The sequence below is a fragment of the Lepisosteus oculatus genome, chromosome 2 (assembly GCF_040954835.1).
Source record: "Lepisosteus oculatus isolate fLepOcu1 chromosome 2, fLepOcu1.hap2, whole genome shotgun sequence".
Taxonomy (NCBI): domain Eukaryota; kingdom Metazoa; phylum Chordata; class Actinopteri; order Semionotiformes; family Lepisosteidae; genus Lepisosteus; species Lepisosteus oculatus.
In genome coordinates this window covers 3260353-3286060 of record NC_090697.1, presented here as the reverse complement: position 1 = coordinate 3286060, position 25708 = coordinate 3260353, and the positions used below count along the sequence as shown (strand labels likewise).

Sequence of the window (25708 nt, the reverse complement as noted above, 5' to 3'; positions counted from 1 at the left end):
GTCACATAAAAGGCACTGAAACAGCCATATGTACACATATCATATACTACTGTACTGTACTATACTATAAAAAGTCATATACTACTGTTTGTGCTACAGTACATGAATATAATTATATTGTTATTAATTTCTTTAGAAATGTGATTCCATATTATATTCCCTATTTGTCAAATTCTAAAAGTATGTTTTGTTTACTCTGATAATAAGCGTATTCGCAGAAAAGGTTAAAACGATCACCTTTCACAAAGTATATAAACGTAATACAGTCAGAAGGAGCAAGTGAAAACATTTCCGAAATAACCACATGTAAGACTTTGATGCTTAAAATGCTTAGGGAGAAAGTGGAATACTGTTGTGTATTTTTTCTTTAAGCTACCAATACCAGCCATATACAGTTTACATAATATGTTTATGTTCCTAAATTAATATTTTTAATGACCTTCAGATGCATTATGCTCCTCTTCTTTTTATGCTCAGCTACTAAAATTTCCCTTTAGTTATAAACTTCCATATAAATATTCAATACTAAGCGGATTGCCCCGGTCGGTCATTTTGGCCAGCCCATCAGGTACTGCAGAACGCCGTGGTGGCTTGTGGGTAGTTGCATGCGGTACAGGTTTGGCTGTATGGCTGCATCTGTAACAGGCTGTATACAGTATGCTTAACTTTAGGCATTATACAAAAGCATAAAAAGTCTATGGAGTCTTTGAAGTGTTGCACTTAATATAAAAAGGTTCTGAAACTGATTTTCACCTCTTAGAGAACAGAGTATTATCCTTAACTGCAAAAATTATTTGTTTTATATGATAGATAGAAAATCTAATTCTATCTTCTCTAGTGAGCTTCTCTAGTGTTAGATATAATATCTCTAAACGCAGATTTGAAAGGTTTGTGAATTGTATTTAGCAATCAAATAATGTATTTCCCCACATTTTATTGTCATTCATAGTTTAATATTGATGTTTCATTAAATTTGAATATATATTACTAATTTGGGTTTGTTTAAAAAATAACACAGCAATAACAAACAAACATTGTATGTACATTATATAAAAGTATGCAATTGTTTTTCAGTTCCTCTTCATTTTTTTACCAAAAATGTCATTACATTTTTTTCATACACAATAAAAAGTAAAAGAAGGGAAACAGATGGTTGAGCACTTTGCCATGAAAGAACTTTATTGTGAGCTTGCAGTACATTATTAGTAATCTAAGAAAACATACTTTATTGGTCTTAATATTTTGATATGTAGTTATTTGTAGTTCAAAAGCATAATTTGCATATATGTTCCATTGAAATAAAATATACTTAACTATCTGAACTAACTGAACTATATGAACTACTGTATACTGTATTTTTTATTAAATCTAGCTTTTCCCTTTATTAAAACTAACCTTTATAAAGTGTTTTTAAAAAGTTGCTACATTTTTTAAAAATATAATTCATCATGATATGTAGAGCACTGGTATTGTAAAACATTTAGATTTTCAGTATTTATTCCTACATTCATAACTGCTGTGCAGGTATTGTTCCAAGTACCAGAGAACAGATCTACTCTTTCATTTCCACACCAGATCTCAATGCAGGCTCCTGCTATTGCAAGCCTGGCTATAGTGGCGAACAATGCGACAGATGTGCTTTTGGTTACATTGGCTTTCCGTCCTGCATCCTCTGCAACTGCAGCACTGAAGGGAGCCTGAATGAAAATCCTTGTGAAGAGCCATGCATCTGCAAGGTAGGCAAGAGCATCAATTTAATCGATTAACACACTTAATTAAACAATCATTTAATTTAGCAACAATTTAATTACAGGCATGAGATTAAAGAGCTACAGCTGTGTATTCCATTTGACCAGAATTGCCATGGGGCTTTTGCAAAATTTACCATGAATTTAATGATGCCATCTATTACTGCTCTATAAAACATTCTACAGTTTCCTGCAAGAACGTCTCTGTTCCCTAAATATTCTATTTTCTGAACATTATGATGGGTTTTCAAAATATTGTGAAACCTGGCAAGCTAGGAACAGGATAGTCAATTTCTTGACTTTATTGTCCATTGTACCCACAATTCATCTCAAGACTCTCATCCTGTTTGTCATTCAGCCCGGCAATTTGCTAATATCAGAGTTCCTCTGACTTCTCTTTTAACTTGCCAATGAGGGACTTTAAGTTGTGATCATATGAAGTCAACATACAGCACACCACACACTTGTGATTCTCAGAAAAAAAAATAATAAGTAGAGGCTATGTGTGGGCTGTAGGTTGGATGATTAAACTGTTTAAGCACACAATGGGGAACAGAGCCCCGTGCAGCTCTGACCTCGGTAGTTCCTCACACATCAACATCCCCTGCCATTTTACTCAGAATACTTTATGCAGCTGGGCAAACAGAAGTTTGAACAACATCTGTAGTTTCCTCATTTTTAGGAGTTCAGCACCCATCCAGTAGACAATAGAAGACAACAGTTTAAAGATTTTTTCCAAAGCAGAGAACAGATTTAACCCTTAGAGTAAAGAAATTGAACGCTAGAAAGCAGTGGCTCATTTTTTAAAATCATTTTATCAAGAAAACACTTGATAAAATGATTTAAAAAGAGCAGGATACAATTACAGAAAATGAATGCAATGAACCGTAAGCACAGGTAAAAAGTGATATTAAAACTAAAAGGGAGCGAAAGAAAACAATATTACAAAGGAGGTAACAGTAGAAACATTTTTATTGTATTGAAACAGCAAAAACGTGGAGGTATCTCAAAGATAAAAAAGGGAAGGTTTTGGACAATAAAAAGAACATAGCTGATGCATTAATAAGCATTTCAGTAAGATGTTTACCACGTACTAGAAGCACTTAAGATAAATTTAAAGTGCCTGGTGGTATTCCACAAATTGTACTAAAAGAGGTGTCATCCATGACTGTTACCACACCTAAGAAAGTGATGCTCAATAACTGGAAACTGGCACTCATCCATAAAAGGGTGATATAACCAAATCAATACATTACAGTGAAGTCTATTATCATATACAAGGTTATGGAAACTATAATCAGAACTAGAGGGTCATGCATCAATCCAACCGACCGTCCGTCCATTTTCTAAACTGCTTTATCCAGTACGGGGCTGTGGGGGGAGCCGCAGCCTAACCTGGCAAGCAACAGGCGCAAGGCTGAATACGCCCATCACAGGGCAGGCTCAGGCACAAGCAGCCACACCAGGGCCACATTACTGTACTTACAGAAGCCGGTTAACGTACCCGTATGTGTCTGGACTGTGGGAGGAAACTGGAGACTCGGAGGAAAGCCATGCAAACACAGGGAGAACATACAGCCTGCAGATAGTAAACCCCGGAGGTTGAACCCGGGGCCCCAGAGTTGTGAGGCAACATTTTATACAGAATTATTTTATACGAACTGCTAAAAAGGCTAACCACTGCACTAACATGGCATCCATAATATATTTAAGTACAGTCCGTATGAACCAGACCCAGCAATGCAAGGATACCACACTGCTCAAACTAGTGTATCGCCTATTTGGAATTGTTGACAATTAGCCTTTAGGTCTAAGTTTAAATTCATGTTTAGTTCACTTGCCTGCTGAATAGCCTCGGGTCCTGGTTTTCCTTCAAAAAACAGAGCGTCACTATGATTTCATACCCATGGAGAAAATAAATAAATATATATATATAATATATATAGAATATAATATTATATAATATATATATAATATTAACAATCAAGTCAAAATAAAAAAATAAAATTATTATATTATATATTATTATTTTAATATTAATATTATTTCTGTTGTTCTGCAAGTCTTCAAGACTTGTTTTAATAACATAAATCTATGTGAGGAATATAAGTCTACCTACTGTACGATATTAGAGTAGATCACAGAAAAACACTCATTCACAATTAGTAATTTCGGTGGAAGCTTCAAAATAAGTGTAAGAATAAGAATAAGAAAATTAAATGCTTTTTTGATACTTAAATCCATGGTAATATTACTTAACTATCATTTTAAGTATTTGAGTATTTGATTTTGTATTAAAATAGATGCCCTGACAAGACAGAAGATACTTCTGACAAGTATTTAGTTGTAAAAATGAAATAATTGTTCAACTGTCAATGTAAATAAAGTGCCCTTCCTTATGACAATGATAGGTCCCAGATCTGAAACGCTATTTTCCACTTATCCACAACTATAGTAAAAATGCACGTTTTTACTGTATATGTTTGTTTACAAGAGACCCTGTGTGATGTTTAAAATGAAACACTGAGACACTGCATGTTTGTGTCTGCTCTGTGTAGTACTCAATGTCTGTATCAAGTTTCCTCTTTTTAATACAGCAGACACTATGATTGGTATTATCACAACTGAAATAAGTGATTAAAATGTTCTTATGAAAAAAAGCTCTTTAAATCTAAAATACAGAGGAAGGACATTAGAGTGAGTTATTGCAGCACTCTGTAATGTGAAGCCTCAATAATGTGACCAGATGAATCTGATTCCTAGTGCAGATTGATGAACTGATGAAAATAATCTCAAATAAACAGGACAATAGTGTGAATAAATCTTTAAAAATCAATTTTTAACCATAAAACTGTTATATGAGGTTCATATACCAGCAACAACTTAAACAAGACAAGAGTCTGGAAAGGGTTCACCAACTGCTATTTTTTGCAAAAGGCAGAGAGCCAGTTCTGCAGTATAAAAGGGAAAAAAATCATTTACAGCTTAGCGGGAGAACTTCCAGAGTAGCAATGAGAAATAATAAATGATTCGATGTGACACATTATCCAGAAAATACAATTTAAAAAATCAGCTATTTGTGTTTTTACACACAGGCAACATGCACACACTCTTCAGTTGTTTTGGTTTTTTATCGGCTCATTATTTTGATATTAACTTCCAGGACAATGTTGAAGGAGAGAACTGCGACCGCTGCAAAGTGGGGTTTTTTAATCTCCAGGGTGGGAATCGCAGAGGCTGTGAGAAGTGTTACTGCTCGGGTGTTGCAAGTGAATGCAGAGATTCCCATTGGACCTACATGGATGTAAGGAGCACGACAGACTTAACTGTCTCATTTCCTTTAATCTACAATACATTAATGATTTAAATGAAAAACAAAATCTTTAAGCTTCAAGGATGCTTTTTATGTTTAAATTTCTGATCCCTATACATAGATGTTTGTAGCAACGATGAAGAAATTGCATTTTGGGGAGAATATTCTGTGGAGACATGAGTGTGAAGCGATTTATAAAGTGCCTAACAAATTGTAATTTTTGAGGAAACGATACTGGTAAAGGGGAAAGGTTAACTCCTTAATAGCCTGCTGTGGTACGTATCATTAAACCTCTCCAAGATGAAAAATCAGTCCATAGAGGGAGGCATTGGTGGAGGTAATCTGCAGTGTGATACTGCATGACAGGTTGATTCACATCTGTCTTTGTAATTTAGTTGACCTTGAAAATTAGGTTGCATAAAAGGTACTGTAATATTTGACCTGTGTTGTCAAGAATTATCTATGGTGCACTTATAGTAACATTTCTAGAAAAATACATGTGCTTTTGTAGGTACTATACGAATTATGTTGAGACTAGACAAAAACATATACAATGATTTTAGTCTTGTATCAATAGTTTGTAACCTTATTAAGAATATTCTTACAAAGCTTAACAATCATACTGTACTCTTACAGCATATTTTTGGTGTGCACTGTAATAACAAGACCTTCTTATAAGAGAATGGTGGATACATTTTAAAATCAATTGGACGACTAAATAAAATGAATTAAAAAGAGAAAAAGGTCTTACGGTTTTTGCACTTCACTTAATTTTATAGATCATTTTGCTCACGTTTCAGTTTCAAGGTAAACTGTAAGACAATTGTCGTGCTTCAACTACATTTTCTGTTTTGGATTTGCAGACGACAGACATGTCTGGGTGGTTTCTGACTGGCCAGACAGGTGGAGAGAAGGTCTGGCCTCTTCACAGTGCGTATGCTGAGTCTCAGGAGCTCAGTGTGAATAACGAGGATGCCAGACAAGTGTTGCCACCTCTGTATTATTGGAGTGCACCTGCACCATATTTAGGAAATAAGGTAACAATTCCGTTTAAACTTTAGAATTCCTGAAAAGATTAATTTCTTTGTTCAGTGGTCAGAGGTTGATACCATAATACCAACTACTTTTGATTTGATACTGTACTGTTAAATATACAGGACCAACAATTTTATTTACAATGTGCTCCCAAGTTTTATGTCATTCCAACCATTTCAATGATTTTTTTCCTGTTGAACAAGCAGCTGATTTTTCTGGGTTTTTTTTTGGGTGTTACACATTTTTTATTTCTAGAGTTATGTTTAAAATTAAGTCGGCAAAGAATGACATTTACATTGTCTTATTGTTTGGATTTTATTTCATGAATTTAAGCATTGAAATTGCTTTGCTTCAGTAGCGTAAAATTGTATTTCTATAACGGATTTCCTCATGCCTAAATGTAGATTTCTTACAAATGTCAAGAGAAAATGTAATAAGCATTGTATATTGTCCAAAATAAGAAGCAAATATTTCCTTGGCTATTGCAGTTTGTCATGATTTGTGTAAGAAGATTAGTAACTGAAGCATATGATTTTTTATGCAACAGTAATGCTCAAAGCCCTTAACAGTTACTTCTGTACATCTTAAGTGTCATGTTTCATTATATAAATTATGGCTGTTTCAACATACATTAGAGGGGACAGCTAACTTTCTAATGAAGAGGAAGAAAGCTATTTATGTTAATACTGTTGTACAGTTATCACCACATTAAAAATGGTGTAGGACTCAAGTTAGGAATGCATGTTTTATGATGTCATTTAGTTGATACTGGCCATATTTATAAGTCTTATATATTCTCGAGATGCTGCTGCCACTGTATTTTTCTAAGAAAAAAATTAATACAGCTGAATTATAAAAGTAAAGACGACTACGGCAGACTGCTTATGAGAAGGAAACAAAATTATCTGTTGATAAAGTATATTTTTGGGAAAATAATCCTACTAATTAAAAATAGTAACATTATAAAAGTGCTTTTTGGACATAAACCCATCCTTATTTATTCAGCCTAAAGAATCATTTGCAAGGCTGCTACTCGTGTCAACAGAGAGCTATTTGAGAATGTGTGATTTATGTTCTCTAAACTTTATTTCACATTAATTTGCTTTAGGTTTGTGAGATTTTTTTTAAATATGAATTTGAATTGAAGTACTTCACTTTAAATATCATATTTCATTTAAATATTTACTATTTTTATGTATATCTAATAATATTTACTTCAAAAGTAAAACTTGTAGAAGGCCATAAATCTTCGAAAGCAAGGAAACAAGATTAAAAAAGGATCCACCAGTATGGAGAATGACAGGGCAGTTGACAGTACAGTAAATTGACAATAAATCTTTTTTTAATTGAATTACAATATGACACAACTATTGTATAGACAAGTATTATTCTGTAAGTATCTTGCAATTGAAAGAAAACACAGAAATCTCTTGCTAGCATATTCAAATAGCTACTCATCACTTTTAAACATTTTTAAAATGTAGCTTCATTACCTTCGATGCAGCAGTTTTTATTGCACTGTCTTAAGAAAGATAGTCTTACGGTTTCTTCAGTATAACAGAGTGTACAATAAGCCTAATCAAACTGCAAACAATCTCGATGAACTTTTTTAGACAAAATGTTTAGTTCTGTGATTGACTATTGTCTAGTAAGTGCTGCTCTTCACCTTAAGGGGTATTCAAAGTGAAGGGAATAGCACCAATTATATCGACTGACTCTTCAGTGAGTTGTGACCTATCATGGGTAATAGCCTATTATGATGATAAATGAACCCATCTTTCAGGCTGTTGCCTGAGTACACACTTCAGCAGTTTCACAGAAACTGGCGCCATTACCTCTCATCTTCAGATTGACAAGAATGACAGTGTTGTGAGCAGAGAATATGCATGGATAGATGCCAATGATTGTTTTACTCAAATGAATATATTTACAGTCATTTCCTGCGAGGAACATGAAATGAGTCTTTGCATTGCACTTTGCCATTCATTTAAATAAGCACTGTTCATTCCAGGCTGCTGCTCATATCATCCCTATTGTCAGGGCAGCCTCCTAATGTGCCCATTTCTGATGTACTCCAACAGGGGCAATCGGCAGCAGCCAGAACTCTGGAACTTTTGTTAGCCTGAGTGAATCAAGTATCACAATAAAATTATGGCACATTTTACTCGATGGCTATATCTGTTTAATACGTATACCCAGTCCTATGCTATCTGTTTAATGTATTATGAACTATGAAGATTTGTTTAAAAAGCTTTGTGCTCACCCAAATGGTTTTTTTTATCTTGCTTCAGTGACTTTTTCGAGTGTTTCAGGGAATTATTCAGAAGATTAAGTTCATGACTCACTCAAACTATATAATTGTTCACTTACATTTTTATGACTTAAATCTTTACGTGATGGAACTTTTCTTTAAAGTTACTTGATGTTCATAACTATGTAATATTAAACCTCTGAACTCTTTTTAAATGTGGCACAGATAATATTTCATAGAGTAAAACGTACACCATCAAATGAGACATTAAATATACAGTTACATATAGTTGCACTAATGCAGTTAAATAGTGCATATTAATATTAATAGTGCAGGATGATCACATTTTTGGAACTCCAAAATACTTGATCTTCTAATCTAGTTATTTCCGTATGAATTCTGTGGAATCTTTTATTTATAATTTCTATAGTTTTGTATTAAAGACAGGTCATTCATGTGCATATTGATGGTGTATTCTAAGATTGTTTTGGTGCAACTGGTGTTCTTTTAGTGAATGCTTCACGTCAGCTGTCTGCAGTTTTCTTACTGAAAGAGATGTAAAACCCATTAAAGGGGTAAAAATTCAGTGGGAGTAAAGAATGTAAAATGTCAATACAATGCCTCACCAATTAAATGGAGTTTTGAAATTGATAAGGTAATTAGTTCTTTGTGGACTTTTGTATTCTTAGGGATCAGCATAGCATAGTGAGAAAATCTCTAGACTGACAACCAGTGAATCATGGGTTTAAGTCCTTTCTGGAGGCACTGCTGTTGTACGTTGAGAGAGGTATTTAACCCCAGTTGCTCCAGGCCATCTGGCACTGTGAGTGCTGAGGGGTAGGCTCTGTGATGGGGTAGGGGAATCATGTGCTCTCTGTTCGCTGAAAATCACAGAAAAAAGGACAGGCTCTATCCCAATGAGCTGTTGTGGCTTGAATACAATCTACTTAACTGTCTGTTCTCACATGATTTTCAGTGTGTTGTTTCGGGGCTCCCAATACTTTGATTGTAGAAATATCATTAGCATTGCCAGTCCATTATTCGGCAAGGCCTCCTTAAGATCTGTAAAGGAAATCTGACTGTCTACCCACATCTATACAACATTTATTGAATATCTTTATCTATCTTTGGTAAAGGTTTTATTAATAAACTTCCTGTGAGTGGTCAAAAGTAAAATTAACAGTTTGTTTTTTTCCCAGAGAAGCAGCTTGGGTTCTGTTTGAAGAAATACAGCAGGAGTTATGGCATTTACAGTATATGTACAGTGCCTTGCGAAAGTATTCGGCCCCCTTGAACTTTTCAACCTTTTGCCACATTTCAGGCTTCAAACATAAAGATATACATTTTTAATTTTATGTGAAGAATCACCAACAAGTGGGACACAATTGTGAAGTGGAACGAAATCTATTGGATTTTTGAAACTTTTTTAACTAATAAAAAAATGAAAAGTGGGGCGTGCAAAATTATTCGGCCCCTTTACTTTCAGTGCAGCAAACTCACTCCAGAAGTTCAGCGAGGATCTCTGAATGATCCAATGTTGTCCTAAATGACTGATGGTGATAAATAGAATCCACCTGTGTGTAATCAAGTCTCTGTATAAATGCACCTGCTCTGTGATAGTCTCAAGGTTCTGTTGAAAGCGCAGAGAGCATCATGAAGACCAAGGAACACACCAGGCAGGTCTGTAATACTGTTGTGGAGAAGTTTAAAGCCGGATTTGGATACAAAAAGATTTCCCAAGCTTCAGACATCCCAAGGAGCACTGTGCAAGCGATCATCTTGAAATGGAAGGAGTATCAGACCACTGCAAATCTACCAAGACCTGGCCGTCCCTCTAAACTTTCAGCTCAGACAAGGAGAAGACTGATCAGAGATGCAGCCAAGAGGCCCATGATCACTCTGGATGAACTGCAGAGAACTACAGCTGAGGTGGGAGAGTCTGTCCATAGGACAACAATCAGTCTTACACTGCACAAATCTGGCCTTTATGGAAGAGTGGCAAGAAGAAAGCCATTTCTCAAAGATATCCATAAAAAGTCTCGTCTAAAGTTTGCCACAAGCCACCTGGGAGACACCCCAAACATGTGGAAGAAGGTGCTCTGGTCAGATGAAACCAAAATCGAACTTTTTGGCCACAATGCAAAACGATATGTTTGGCGTAAAAGCAACACAGCTCATCACCCTCAACACACCATCCCCACTGTCAAACATGGTGGTGGCAGCATCATGGTTTGGGCCTGCTTTTCTTCAGCAGGGACAGGGAAGATGGTTAAAATTGAGGGGAAGATGGATGCAGCCAAATACAGGACCATTCTGGATGAAAACCTGTTGGAGTCTGCAAAAGACCTGAAACTGGGACGGAGATTTATCTTCCAACAAGACAATGATCCCAAACATACAGCAAAATCTACAAAGGAATGGTTCACAAATAAACGTATCCAGGTGTTTGAATGGCCAAGTCAAAGTCCAGACCTGAATCCAATCGAGAATCTGTGGAAAGAGCTGAAAACTGCTGTTCACAAACGCTCTCCATCCAACCTCACTGAGCTCGAGCTGTTTTGCACGGAAGAATGGGCAAGAATTTCAGTCTCTCGATGTGCAAAACTGATAGAGACATACCCCAAGCGACTTGCAGATGTAATCGCAGCGAAAGGTGGCTCTACAAAGTATTAACGCAAGGGGGCCGAATAATTTTGCACGCCCCACTTTTCATTTTTTTATTAGTTAAAAAAGTTTCAAAAATCCAATAGATTTCATTCCACTTCACAATTGTGTCCCACTTGTTGGTGATTCTTCACATAAAATTAAAAATGTATATCTTTATGTTTGAAGCCTGAAATCTGGCAAAAGGTTGAAAAGTTCAAGGGGGCCGAATACTTTCGCAAGGCACTGTATGTGTTTGCATGTGTATAATTTTTAGATTTGATTGTAAAAAGCAGTCTTTGCACTCTTAAAGAGCCTATAAAACAAGTCACCAGCACAGGTTACTTTGGGCTCTTAGCATTTCAGGGTTGGAAGCGCAACTTCTTTATCTTCTTTAATGTATAATTTACAAAAATGCATATTAACCTGATTTAGTATGTTTTTATTTTAGTCAGCAAAGTCCACATCTGGTGCGCATGGTTGCTCAGTACAAATGGTAGCACCACAATCTTAGATTGATTAATTTATAAGTGTTATGCCCCTTGTGACAAATGTAAGGAAATTGTTGTATATGTGATTTATTGGAGCTGATATCTCTTAGATACTGTGTCTTTTTATTGTACCTTAAGGAACTAATTAAAGGAAAATATCTGTAACTGCAGTCTATTATTCCAATTACGTTATCTATACCTTTAATTCAACATTTACCAAAAGTAGTGTATAATATGCACTGGCAAGTTAATGAAAGCTTGATGACAGTTTTAATAATTGTAAAAAAAATGAAAATACTTATTATATTATATATTATATTATATTTTAGCTTTTTATTTTAAATGTCACCTCTTAAAAGTTTCAGAGAAAAAGAACTGTAATGTACATTTTAAAATGTAAAATACATTTGAGACATAGATCAATTATGATAATTATAAGTTTTACGTTAAGGACAAAATCCATGTGTTGAAAATCAGAACAAGTAAGTAGTTGTGAAAAGAAAATGTATTGCAAGTACTATTTTGATACATATTTGAGTACTTTAATAGCTTTCAACAAAAGGGACAAAAATCACTTCTGTATGAAAAATTCATGGTAAGGGGTAATCTGATCTTTCTTATTGTAATATGCTCACAATTTCATTAGACTGTGAAGTGCTGAATATTGTTACAATTTGTTCATACATAGCACTCTACAAAAACTGAATAGTATGTCATTTATAAAGCTATAAAAAATACTTTTACACCCAAATCAGACTTCAGCAGTACAGTTCTGGACAACGTTCTGAATTTTTTTTCTTAAAATGAATGAAATATCTAACTGCAAGTGACATTTCAAGCATTTCTACGGCATATTCAACAAATTAATACAAACAATAATACCAGCATTCGGGAGGGTTCTTGGTGGAGTACGTGGTATTTACCACAGGGGTCTTTATTATGACCACTGCGCTTCTTAAAAGATATCAATTATCTAAATTCTGGTATAGTTATCAAACTGGTCACGTTCAGAGATGATACAAAAAACAGCATTAGCAAACACTGTATACATATTGCATAGTGTATTCAAAAAGCTTTTAAAAATTCAAGTCTAGGCAAACAACTGTAGAGGACATTTAATTTAGAGTGTAAAGTGTTGCATATAGGAGGCAGAAACATGTACATTAAATACAGTATATGATGAGAAATGCTGAGTTTGAAAAGACTACTTTTAAAATGAGTATGCTCCAAAAACTCCAATGGTGAGCTTTTTTCATTTCTATAGAGGTACAAATGAAGTTATGAAAGTATAACATTAGCACAGGATGAGCACGTGTTACCTACAATCCTGTTAAGAGCTAGGAGCTGGAAATTTAAAAATAGAAAATCAATTAGATTGTGATTACGAACTCAGCTGGAACAAATACCAGAAGACAGTGAGATCCCTCCAGTAACAAGGATGGGAAGCACTGCTCTAATCACTGTGACAATAATATTACACATATTGTTAAAAGCACAGAACTTAAATCAAGTTACAGTACATTATCTTAAAATTACAGTGAAGTAATAAGACTAAGCTTAGAATATTTTAATTGTATATTTTGGTCCCCACATTACAAATCAGATATTGCTTGGAATCTCTTGAGAATATGATACATTCCTGGGCTCAAAGGAATGCCTTGTAATGACAGGCTGAAGGACCCAGCAGTTTTGGCCTTGAAGAGAGAAGATTCAAGTGTTCAAAATCCCAAAAGGCATTGACAAAGTCAAATCAATAGACTTCATTGAAGTGAAATATGAACCTGAAGATACAGATGCAAACTAATGGCAAATAGGAATTTCCAATACTGTCTCACATTTTTCAAATTTATTTCTGCAATATACAATACTGTACACGGAATTGTAAAATTGTGTTTTCTATTTGATGAAACTGGCAGTTATGTTGTTTCTAGAATATGAATACATTTGGAGCAAACTGTATACTGTATAAATGAACAGAAGAGTGTGTAATTTTGCAGCATGGTTTGTTCCTAGGTTTTTAGTTTTGTGGTCCGTGTAAAAATGTGGTTGACAGTTGACAGCCACTGAGAAAAGAAATGATCACAGTTCCAGGGGTTTTTGCCTTCCAGGTCCAGTTAAAATGTTTTTTTTTAGTTCAAGTTTTACGGTGGTTTTATTTATTAAACTACTGCCCTCAAGCTGAATTTGTGAGTCGTAGTGGGTGCTGAGTTTGTTGAGCTAAGTAATACAGAATTCAGAATTTGTCTTTCTTTATGATTAAAAGTAAAATTCAGATGTTATGTTCCATTAGAAAACAGAACATTCTGAATTTCCTGCCTTGGTTATTGTAGGAATAAATCATGAGTCATTTTTGATTTACTCTTAATTGACTTTAAGGAAAGATAATATGAACAGAATTGTTTTGTTTTTCTTTGACACAATTAAGAGTATAAAAGATCATCTAAAAACTTTTTGTTTTTTTTAACATCAACTCATTAAGATTTATGTAATTGTATTTTTTTTTACATTTTCATAAATTGACTGTTACTTGCTTGCTGAAATAATTACTTTACAAATATTATATTACCACAAAGTTTGGAGTTGTGTGGAAATGTTCTATAAGATAATGTACATGACTACTAATCCTTTGTCATTCTTTTTTTCTAGATATCAGCTTACTATATGTACATTATAAATGGTTTAAATAAACCATCTCTTCATACTTTATATCAGTAATTATTGCGTATGTGAAATATTTCTTATAGTCCTTAGGTTTAGAAATGACCTCTGTTTTGTAAATACAAAAGTCAGTCATTTACTTGGAGAAGAAAAAAACTGGAGAAATTATGAAGTTATGTCATGGCTCTGATTTTTTTTTATCAGTTCCTGAAAATTCTTGAAATATTGATGTCTGTAATTTTACTTTCTTGCAGTTAGCAGCTTATGGAGGAAAGCTAGTTTATACAGTCTCTTATGACTCAGTGGAAGTGGGTGAAGTTATCAGCACCACATCGGATCCGGATGTTATTATCGAGGTAGGTACTGTACTGTTTATTGAAATGTTAATTTGGCATTAGGTAATGCTGTGCCTTTGTGTTTAGTGTTGCTTATAACATTACTATTTTTTTATTCTAAATTATTTTCTTGCTATTTTTGTTCTTTGTTATTTGTTATTTTTGTTACACCTTTCTTACACTATTATACATTTAAAAGAAATGTGAGTGATTCATGCCCAGACAGTGTGTATAAAAATAATGTTCTTGCTGTACTTATTCTACAAAAATATAAAATAAAAAGATGAGACGTTCTCTATTGTTATAGCATTTTTTGGCAGAAAACACACCCATCTCATTTCCGTGATGCAGTCCTTTTTTACCTCTGTGCTAGATGGATAAGCAAGAGCACAAATAGCATGCAATGACCTTTAAGGCTGAAGCTGAATCTACACTGCTTCTGAAAAGTGAGCATTTTACTCGCTTATAATTTTTTAGGCATTTGGTAATCTACACTGGTTGCATATCCAAAAAGTTTTCTTAAAAAGGAACAAATGTGGGTAGTGTACATAAGCTTTAATCTACATTGGAAGCACTAGGAGGGTCATCAGGTCAGTGAAGTGCCACACTCTGGGCCAATCTACGAATGTGTGCTCCTCTTAAAATCTTTTTACACAGCTGGTAATCAATACTAGTTGCATCTTTTTATATCGCGCCAATAACATGAACTGCTTAAAACAATATAACGGATACAATTGAAACCATATAACCAAGCTACATATGCAGTAGATATTTGAAGTATTATAATGAGTGCTTCCGGTTCTGTGTTGATGACATGAGGAAGGACAGGCGGGAGATGACTTTACAGGCTCAGTGACAGTTTTATTGCCCTTTTCATTATGGTGGGATATGCTAATCATGGCTCAGGAGAAGAGCTGGGAAGGCAGAGACAAAGAGAACTGGCTGGCTCAGGGGAGAGAAAGAGAGAGTGAGGGTGTTCTTCCCCCATTTTTATTAGGGTAAACGGTGGGAAAGGGGTGAACCCGGGGTTTAAGGGGAAAGGACATGTGTGTAGTCAATAGCAAGGTGGAATCGATCTCTACAATATTACATAGTTTTGTTGTAATGGAAGAAATAAGGTTCTTGATCCCGAGATGAAGTAAAACAGATGAGTTTATTGCATGAAAGGAACAATAAAGCCGAAGTCTTGTTTCCCGCAAGAAACAACAAAACCGAAGTATTGTTCAACGTACTGTTACAAACTTTTGGGTTATATAGTGTTTTCTTCTCCGTTTCTGACGTCACTCGGCCTGATGGTAAAGAGGGGGGTTCATGGTATTTGGCCAGTTTACGATGTTCTGGACAAATGGTCAGTTTACCATTACACCCAGGGGGGTTCCTAGCTTGCATCTGCAATCCTTATCAGTTAACCCCATTTCCTGCCATAAACCCCAGCTTGTGACTTAGAAGTCTAAACCCCCTACAGAAAGGATTAAATTCAAACCCCCGTCTTCACATCTTTCTTCAGTTTCAATAACAGAATGATGTTTTAATTACTTTATTGTCCCATAGTTTATGAAATATACTGTAAGACTCACACTGCATAGAGAGCAGGTGAAATAGGTATGGTCTCCAGACCATACAATTTATGTGATGTCATTATGTGAAGCACCACTGTGGTCATTGAGCTCTTTGTACTTCTTCACCCCAGCAATACGTTTTAAGTTGCTCACCTTTGAATTACTCCTCAAACTACATTTTTCACTGAAGACAAGCAGGATCCAAGACGTGGCTTGACACCTCGTTGTTTGTTAGACCATGACTTCATTAAAAAGTCATCCGCTACATCCGGAGGGCTTTGACTGACACAGCAAAGGGAAAACAGTGGCAGGTAGGCTGGCCAGGACCACTGCAGACATCCTTTAGTTTTTGTGATTTGTTAGGGCACTGTATTAAACTGATTAGACTTATTGTCCCCTCAAGGACATTTTTTGTGGACACACAGCACTTTTGTACATTTAAATATAATGCAAACACCCCCCACAAAAAAACAAAAAACAAAAACAAAAACATTGCACATCACTCTATTACACATGTATTTCCACATAACAACATATAACATTTATAACACATTACAAAAGATATTGCACACAAGTGGATTGTAAAGATAAAAAATTGTTTGTCCTTGCCTTTTTCATTGACAGCTTTAATGGATAGTGGAACAAAAGTTTGACTTACATTTGGGAACCCTAAAACATTTGCCAGAAGTTTGTATTCAGAATTGAGGAAGTGGGAAGGATCTGATTTATAATTTTTCCTGCCTGTTTGATTATGGCTTTTTCAAAGATTGTCTACAGGGAGTGGTGATGTTTCACTCCCATGACCTTCAAAGCTGTTTGGATGAGATGGGTAATTTGTGATCTTAATTGAGCTGATAAATTACCAAACCACAATGTTATACCATATCTGATAATTCTCTCGATTACAGTATGGTAAAAGAGTAGTATTATTTCCTGTCAAACCCCAAACACTCTTAGTCTTCTCAGGAAATATAAGCGCTGCTGAACTTTGGCGCAAACACTCTCAACATGAATTGTCCAGCACAGGTTACTGTCTGTGTGTACTCCTAAGTACTTATACTGTATGAATCAACCTGTGTGACAGGATCATTGTGGATTACTACATGTAAGTGATCACCAACTTCTCTAGGATCAAAAACTATTTATTTTGTTCTATTAACATTCAGAATTAGGCTATTGTTGTCACACCATTGCACAAACCTTTGGATTTCTGACATGTACACAGATGAGCTGCTTCCTCTATACATAAAGCCAAGCACAGCTGTATCCTCTGAGAATTTGAAAATCAAGCTGCTTTGATTACTACTTGTACCATCATTTGTATAAAGTGTGAACAGAACTGGTGAGCTCACACAGCCCTGAGGAGCACCTGTGCTAATGAATGCTAATGGATAAGATGACAAAGTAAAATATCTACATTGAATTACACTGTATCTAAAATACAAAATAGACTTGAAGTGTAAAAGTATAGGACCCAGAACCATATGCTTTGTCAAAAGCTGTACACACTGCTTGGGCAGATTGCAACATTGAAGACAAAGGGCTGTTTAACAGGAGTGGCATCCTTCAGTCTTCAGACACGTGCTAAAAAAAACATGTCAAAAAGTACTGTGTTATCACATTTTTTATACTTCATGTAACATGCTTTAATTGAAGCATAAAACATAAAAAATCATGTAGCTATTATAATTCAGTTTAAATTATTTATGTTTTTCATGATCTAATTAGGATAAGTATCTAAGTATTAAAATCTAAGTATTGTGTCCAAACAGCCCATTATCCTCTCAGGAATGCTAAGACGCTTGCAGGGGTTCCTAACAGTCACAGTTCGATTGAAACCTTGTGGCTGAAGTGGATGCTAGAGGAGGTGATGCCTTGGATAAACTGTAAAACCACTTGCTGGGTCCTGTTGGCTTTCAGTAAAGTTTAGAAGTTTAGATTAAGAACTGTTTCAAAGGTGAACGACATGCGACTTAGTATTGAGAAGGAGAAGCCTACAACACAGCAGAAACAGATACAGACCAAAATCCTATTTTGCCTGCTGCTCGTGCACTTTATGAGTGTTGAATGTAATAAGCTACAGTACATGATGGCATAATGTAATAAAAATAAATCTTTGTTAATTAATTAATATAATCTATAGTAGTTATTAAATATAGTAGTTACTTGGTTTTATAGTTAACTTGGGATTCTTGCTATAGTCTTGACACTGAGCAAAATGATGAACTAGAGAAACAGGCAATAGAAACAGACTTTGGAGAAGGAACCAGTGTATATTACTGGACGTTAGAAACAGTGTAGATGCTTTGCATCTGAAAATTTCCTTACAGCATTGGATTTTGCACTGTTACAATATTAACCCATCAATTGATTTATTTATTACGTGTAAGGAAAATATCACAGAATTAAAAATGTTTTCCAAAAAAGTATACCTTATACAGCATATTTCTACTGCAACAATTGTACCTTGTAGGTCACTTTCACCTTGAAAACCCCCATGGCTTTTAATACATAGAATACTAAAGCTCCAATGGGTGGAACTCATTTACACTGTATACTTCAGATTTATGTTTAACTTACATTTTAATTTGGCAACACCAAAATAAGGCTTAAAATTAAATATTTATTTGAAAGCTCAATGTAACATGTAGTTTGCAATCTGTTATGATGAGTAGCTTTAGCAACTAAGAGCCATTTAATAATGCATTTGAGTATGGACCTGTTTTTTTTAAAACTATTGTCTAATTATCTAACATTGAAATCTGGAATGTGATTTTGTTAACAGGCTAAGAGCAACCTTAAGCTACAGTACATACTGTAGAAGCAGGACAAAGACATATCAGAACATTAAGTGTGAAAACTGTTACTTAAAGTTCAATAGATATTGATCAATACACCCAAAGTCTCCACAGAAGATTTGTATGTACTTAAGGGTTTCATACAAAATTATTTATTCAATAATTATTTTAATGAGCTGTAGACATGATTTGAAATCTGTATTTCTCATACAAATAAGGTCTAATTTCACATAATTTCAGTAAAACATTAGAACAGGAGATACCTGCAATGCATCAGTTATATATAAATTATACTGTATACCAGTAGTAGATGCGGGATATCCCTGCTATGAAGGCTGTCTTTCAATGGTAATACATATTTAATAAGCCCTACATGTTTTACTAAAGGCATGTGCCAGCCATTTTCTACCACTCAACATGCTGTATGTCAATAGTACAGATTTCTGTAGTTCTAAAGTTTTGCCCTTTCTTGTTCAGTTAATATATTAATTTGAACAATATATGTTGAGCGTTTGCTATTTTTGGAGACTTTTTGTTCTCCCTTTAAATTTATTTTGAACTGGTTGGATGGTGTTAAATAAAACCACAGAATTATGTTCATATGAACCCTGTTAGTTGTTCTTAATCTATTTGAGTCTCTGTTGAACCACTGATAGACATACCTTGTGTGCAACTGGCACTCAGATTATAGATTACATTTTTTTTATCATTTTAATATTAGTTTCACATTTCATTCCTTCAAGTTAGGACTTTTTCTAATTTTATCTTTGTTTTTGTTATTTCAGCTATTGTATGATCGAGAGATGTGTCGACAAATATGTCTTAAGCACAAATTTGCTGTGCATATGGTATATTGCAAGATAAAATATAAAATGGATTAAACACTTTAATTAGGGTTTGATCAGGGGTATTATTGTTATTGGAAAAAAATCACAGAAAACCAGAGGGCCTGTTTACATTTTTAAAAACCCTGAAAATGTGAACTTTGGTGCATATCACTTGAGGATCTGTTTCCAAAATTAATGAGCAGTAGATGAATATTATGATCTTATAACATGTGAACCAAATCACTAAAGAACTTGAATAAAGTACTATTAATCAGTTCCAACAGTGACTAGATTTATACAGAAAACAGTAAACAAGTTTACTGACATTAGTACTTTCCACTTTGAATGTGTTCAGCATCTTTATCACCAGCTGATTCATACGTATATGGCAAAGTATCATGTTGTTTAAAGCTTGAATCAGACATCTGACTAATTTGTCTGGTTTTATTTATGTCGCCAGTTGCTTACAGCTGTGATCCAGTGGTGTTCTAAAGTCAGTTCCTGAACAGCTGTTTGCCATTAACAAAGCTTTAAAAGATAGATTCAGCTTTGCTTTCAGTTAGATTTTTCCACGTCCCCAGGTCTCTGGACAGTGACAAGGCAACCTTCTCTGTTAAAGATAATTAAAATCTTTAAAGGGGAGTTATTGTTAACGTTGTACATATGGATATCCCCTTCAGATAAGGTCAAAACTTATAGATGTGAATCATCATACTTAGGGGTGAATTTCTAGCAGGACTAAGCATTCATAAGTTTGTGACTTCAATAATATACTTTGTTCTTCTTTAAAGAAACAGTATGCATCTCTTTCTCGTCTGAATTATTTTGCTTCATGTTGACTTAAAGTGCAAATTGTGTTGTTATCTTTTATTGTACTGTTTTTGCCTCATTTATTTCACTTCAAAGCACTCTTAAGAAAATAAAACTTTCAATAATAACCTTCAAGTGTATTTTGTTTCCCTTCAATGAATGTTACATAAAAACGCAATGGGCCCCCTAACCTAATCGATTGCTCTAATAGATTTGGTGGGCTACATTACTTAATTATAGTTTAAAACAGGTTTCTTTTTAATGTGAGAAAATAAATTATTTGCTTTAAAGACTTACATCTGATAATTTTAACAAAGAAATGAAGAAATGTCTGTAGCTAAATATATATTTTATGAAATAAATAGTGTTTGGATTTGTGAATACGGTGCTATTCACCTCACATTGACAGCAAAACATCTTCTGAAAGGAATGCATATTTAAACAATAAAGTATTCACACCATTCACCACTAGGTACTCACAAATCACCAGTGAGTGACATTTATTTCAATTCCCATCAGTTTTCCACCCACATCAAAAGAAGGACAGGAATATAGATTGGAAACTGCTGGCAAAAGTCTTGAAGGAGCACATTTTTATATGATTTCCAAAAGCACAATTGTCATTTCCTTTTCTACAGCCTTACATTTTACATGCAATCAGACAGATCTCTTTTTTAATCAAAAAGTATTCTGGTTGCTATATAACTCATATGGGTTAAAGAAAGATTGGAAAGGTTCGAAATCTATTTCTTTGGTGTCTGCTATTTATACCAGTGCACAAATGAATTGCAGCACCAAGGTCTAATGGATTTAATCAAATATTTTTAACATAGATATAAAACAATAAGTAAAATGACCTCAGCTTTTTTTTCTGTAACTGTGCAGTCATAGTCCTGCCGCTGTGTGATCTTACATTGTCTTGCTGGGAATTTGATAGGCTTACAGGCATGGAAAAACGTGGCTGAAGGACTTTGTCAATGTATCATTAAGCTTAAGATTGTCCTCTGTCTGAACCAAATGGGTTCTTGTGTGCTGCATTAAGACTTACCCTACACATTTTTCTATCATTTTTAGGTGACTAATGAGATATTCACAATTCATTGTGCCTCAGAAACTTGTTGCTTGTTTTGAGAAATACAGGTTCCCCATTTCATCAGAGCTTTTTGGCTTGGCTGACGGGATTGAACAATATAACTGCCAGCATTTATTATGACATTGCTACAGGTTCTGTTTTCTGTTGGGTACCATACAATATATTAAGGCTAAAGTAGCACTCATTGGTGAATTGAATGGCTACAGTCTCCACCACCACTTCAAATGTCTTCTACCCACAGTTTTGGAGTCTTGAATAGTCTTCGAGCACTTCCATGATTTTCATGCAGTCATTCTGCTCATATGAGGATTGTTTCTTCCATCACATTTCTCCTTCTGTAGTCACTCCAGTCTGACAACAATTATGTGCAGTGATCATACTGTCTTTGGCATCTACAGTGACCCTCTGCCTCCCAGTTTCTTTGTTTCTCTGGACCAGTCTGCTGATTGTTGAGGCAGAACATCTCATTCTCCAAGCAACATCTCTTTTTTTATTTTTATTTTATATTTATTTTTGTCTATGAGAGCAACATCTCTCATAGACAGGCCACTTTCAATTATGCCAATATCAACCATGCAGTCTTCATTTCTTAAACAGGACAGAATTTGTATCTTTTACTATTCTTGCATTGAATTAGATCATATATTTTTCAGTGGGTGTTTATGAATATTTGTAATCAATTAATTCTTGCAATTTAATTACATTAAATTGTAATAAATGCTGGGTACCTGGTATTTTGAAGTAATAAAATGACATGAGGTCAGTTTTTTTATCTCAAGTAGCAATCCTACTCAAACAACCAATAAACCTACATAATGTATTTAACGTTATACAGGTATCCAATGAGATATTCACTTGAACTTTTGTGTATTAGACCAGTGTTGTTTGTTTGGTGAAATTTGGAGTGTGAAATAGCTGTTTTAAATTGAGTAAACCTCTACCTAGAACAGGCCAGGAAACAATTTGACAGGAAATGGGTGTGGGGACCTGTTAAGGCCATCTGTCCAGTAACTTCAATAAGACTGTAGAACTTTTAGACACCAGCTGGAGTTCTTTCAGTCCACCAAGTGTTCTTTTGCTAGGCCTTAGGGATAACCTGCAGTATTAGGTGATTGTCTGTTCCAGAAAGCCCATCTTAGTATATACAGTAACAATCAGACTTGCATCTGGACATCTTTCTTAACATCTTTTCTTGTTTAGAAAGATGCATTGCCTCCTAAGGTTGCCATGTTTCTTGGAATTTGCAGTAAGATAGGTCTTTATTTGAGGAGAAGAGTGAGGGTAGCTTTGGAATGTAGAATCCAAAGGGGACCAGCACTCACCCTCCTTGCAAATAGGTTTTTATGTGGCACTTTGTATGCATGTGTTGCAAACAAATATTTGTCTCTTGGGTTTGTGACTCTTCTTTGCTCCAATCTCACTATGCTGTGCAAAGAAATCAGAAGTTCTCTTATGTTTTAATTTTGTGTTAGAGGATTATTTAAACTTCTACCTTTAAAAAAACATGCCCATTTGTAACAGCAGTGTGCTTCCCCATTGTTTTCTGTTCTGGTTTCATTGCAAATGTGTAATCTATCCATCCATTTTCTGACCACTTCTTCAAATTCAAGGTCAGAGGGGAGCTGGGACCTACAGTATCCCAGCAAGCAATGGGTGCAATGCAGGGTACATCCTGGATGGGACGTCAGTCTATTGAATGGCAGACAGACACGCACGCACACCAGGGCTAATTTCCCCAAAAGCCAATTAACCTACTAGTATATTTTGGGACTGTGGGAGGAAATCGGAGTATCTAGAAACCCACATGAATGCAGGGAAGTCATACAAACTCCATACAGATAGCACCTCAGGTCTAGAATTGAACCCAGGGCCCCAGCTGACCACTGTGCCACTGTGCTTCCTGTGCAAATGTATATAATATTACACCTAATTTATCCCCATGTATTTGTTAAATTGGCCCTTTTATATGAGCCTAAGCAGCCAACCACCATTTGTAACATGAGAAAATGCTTTCCGAGTTCTGAACAACCAGCTTGCCAGCATGCTTTTGGAACACAAACTGGTTGTACTTTGGAGACTTCCTGTACTGCATGATTCCACAATGGTAATAACATCTGGAAAAGTTGTGATGTATGTGCTTTGATCTTCATATTCCTTTTATTGATTTTCGCACAGCCTGCCAATAGGACATGTAAATTCATTGAAGGATTCCCCCAGATGAGTAGTTAAGTATACATTAGATCATAGCTGACACATATCAATAGGATACTTTTGAGATGCTGTTTGAATCAAATCAAAGTTTATTTATCAAATACACAACAATACAGTGTGCAGCAGTAGTTGCTGGCAATGAAATGTCTTTTCCGCGAGCTCACAAAAATCCCAAGAATCACAGAAATCACAAAAATCACAAAAACACAAAAATCAGAAAAATCACAAAATTGAGGTTATGAAAATAAGGTTACATAATAATAGATGTAAAAGAAACGGAATAAAACTCAATATGAGTAGAGCTGTGATGTGTCCATGGTGTATGCAGTATATACAAGTAGTGCGTTTATGCTGAATACAGTGAAAACTGTGTGTCCATGTAGCCATTATAGGTGATTTGCTAAAGGAGCTGCAGGTTGGCTATTTAGCAGTCTTATTGCCTGGAGGTAGAAGCTGTTCTGTAGTCTGTTGGACCTGGACCGAATGCTTCGGTACCGTTTACCGGACGGTAGGAGGGAAAACAGTTTGTGACTGGGATGACTGGGGTCCTTCAGAATGGACCTGGCCTTCTTCAGACATCTAGCTGAGTAGATCTCCTGGATGCTTGGTAGCTCACAGCCAGTAATGAGCTGCGCTGACTTCACCGCCCTCTGCAGTACTTTGCAATCCCGGGCGGAGCAGCTCCCATACCAGGCAGTGATGCAGCCAGTCAGGATGCTCTCAATAGTGCACCTGTAGAAGTTGGCCTGGATATGTGATGGCATGCCAAACCCCTTTAGCCTACCGAGAAAGAACAGGTGCTGCCGTGCTGTCTTGACCACGGTGTTGATGTGGTGGGTTCAGGTTAAGTCCTCTGAGATGTTAACTCCCAGGAACTTAAAACTGCTGACCCTCTCCACTGCAGTCCCACTGATGTGGATAGGTGTGTAATCTCCACCCTGGTGTTTCCTATAGTCCACAGTCATCTCCTTAGTCTTACAGATGTTCAGAGAGAGGTTGTTGTCCTGGCACCATGCTGCCAGGGTTTCAACCTCTTCCCTGTACACAGACTCTTCACCATCTGTGATCACGCCAATGACTGTTGTATCATACGCAAACTTAATGATGGAGTTTGAGTTATGCCTGGCGACACAATCATGGGTAAATAAGGAGTAGAGGACAGGGCTAAGCACGCAGACTCGGGGGGCTCCAGTGTTTAGAGTCAGGGTAGAGGATACGGTGGTGCCCACCCTCACCACCTGCAGACGTTCTGTCAAGAACGTGGCAGACCTTTCTTGAATGTATATATTGAATGTACATATTATCTGTTTATTAAAGTTCTTTGCTTCAGAATTTACATGATCATTTTATTATGTTATGTTATATATTATATTATGTTATTTTTCTAAATGATATTTATTCTTGACTGAATCAATTTCTTCTGAATTTGTACAGATGTTATCATTTATTCATTTTATATCCATTTATTAATTGTTTGGATGCATGATCATCATAATAGTTAATATTTAGTAGCTTTTGCACATTATTGTTTAATTTCTGTAAATATGATATGTATTTCTTATGCTTTTACCTGATCTACATATGTTTTTTAGTATAGGTCCTAAAATAATTACTAAGAAACTTGTTTATCGGTCAAAAATGTATTTTACATAATCAAATAATAATGATCAATTTGACATTTAAGGGTTTAATGCTAAAATACATTCACAGTATTTCCAAAGCCATTATAAATTAAAATACAGTAAACAGCAATAGCTGAAATAGCTTATAACATGAGAGAAATTCTGACATAGAGACATTGCTTTGTTAATAATGCAATGGTTTTGAGGCAGTTTCTCTATTTCCAGGCAATTACCAACATGATTGACTAGGGGGAATTTTATAGGTGACATTACTATGTGTGTTGCAGAAGGGGAGCACTGAACATGAATTACCC

General features: G+C 35.3%; 1 protein-coding gene across 8 annotated transcripts in view; it reads left to right on the top strand.

Moving 5' to 3' along the window:
* lama2 (laminin, alpha 2) overlaps positions 1-25708 on the top strand; it is a 199738-nt gene that overhangs the window by 81761 nt on the left and 92269 nt on the right. For all 8 annotated transcript variants that reach the window (XM_015359827.2, XM_015359821.2, XM_069195960.1 and 5 more), the window contains exons 10-13: positions 1576-1736; positions 4912-5052; positions 5925-6098; positions 14394-14495. In XM_015359827.2, coding sequence (XP_015215313.2) covers positions 1576-1736; positions 4912-5052; positions 5925-6098; positions 14394-14495 — 578 coding nt within the window. The remainder of the gene's footprint in view (positions 1-1575; positions 1737-4911; positions 5053-5924; positions 6099-14393; positions 14496-25708) is intronic.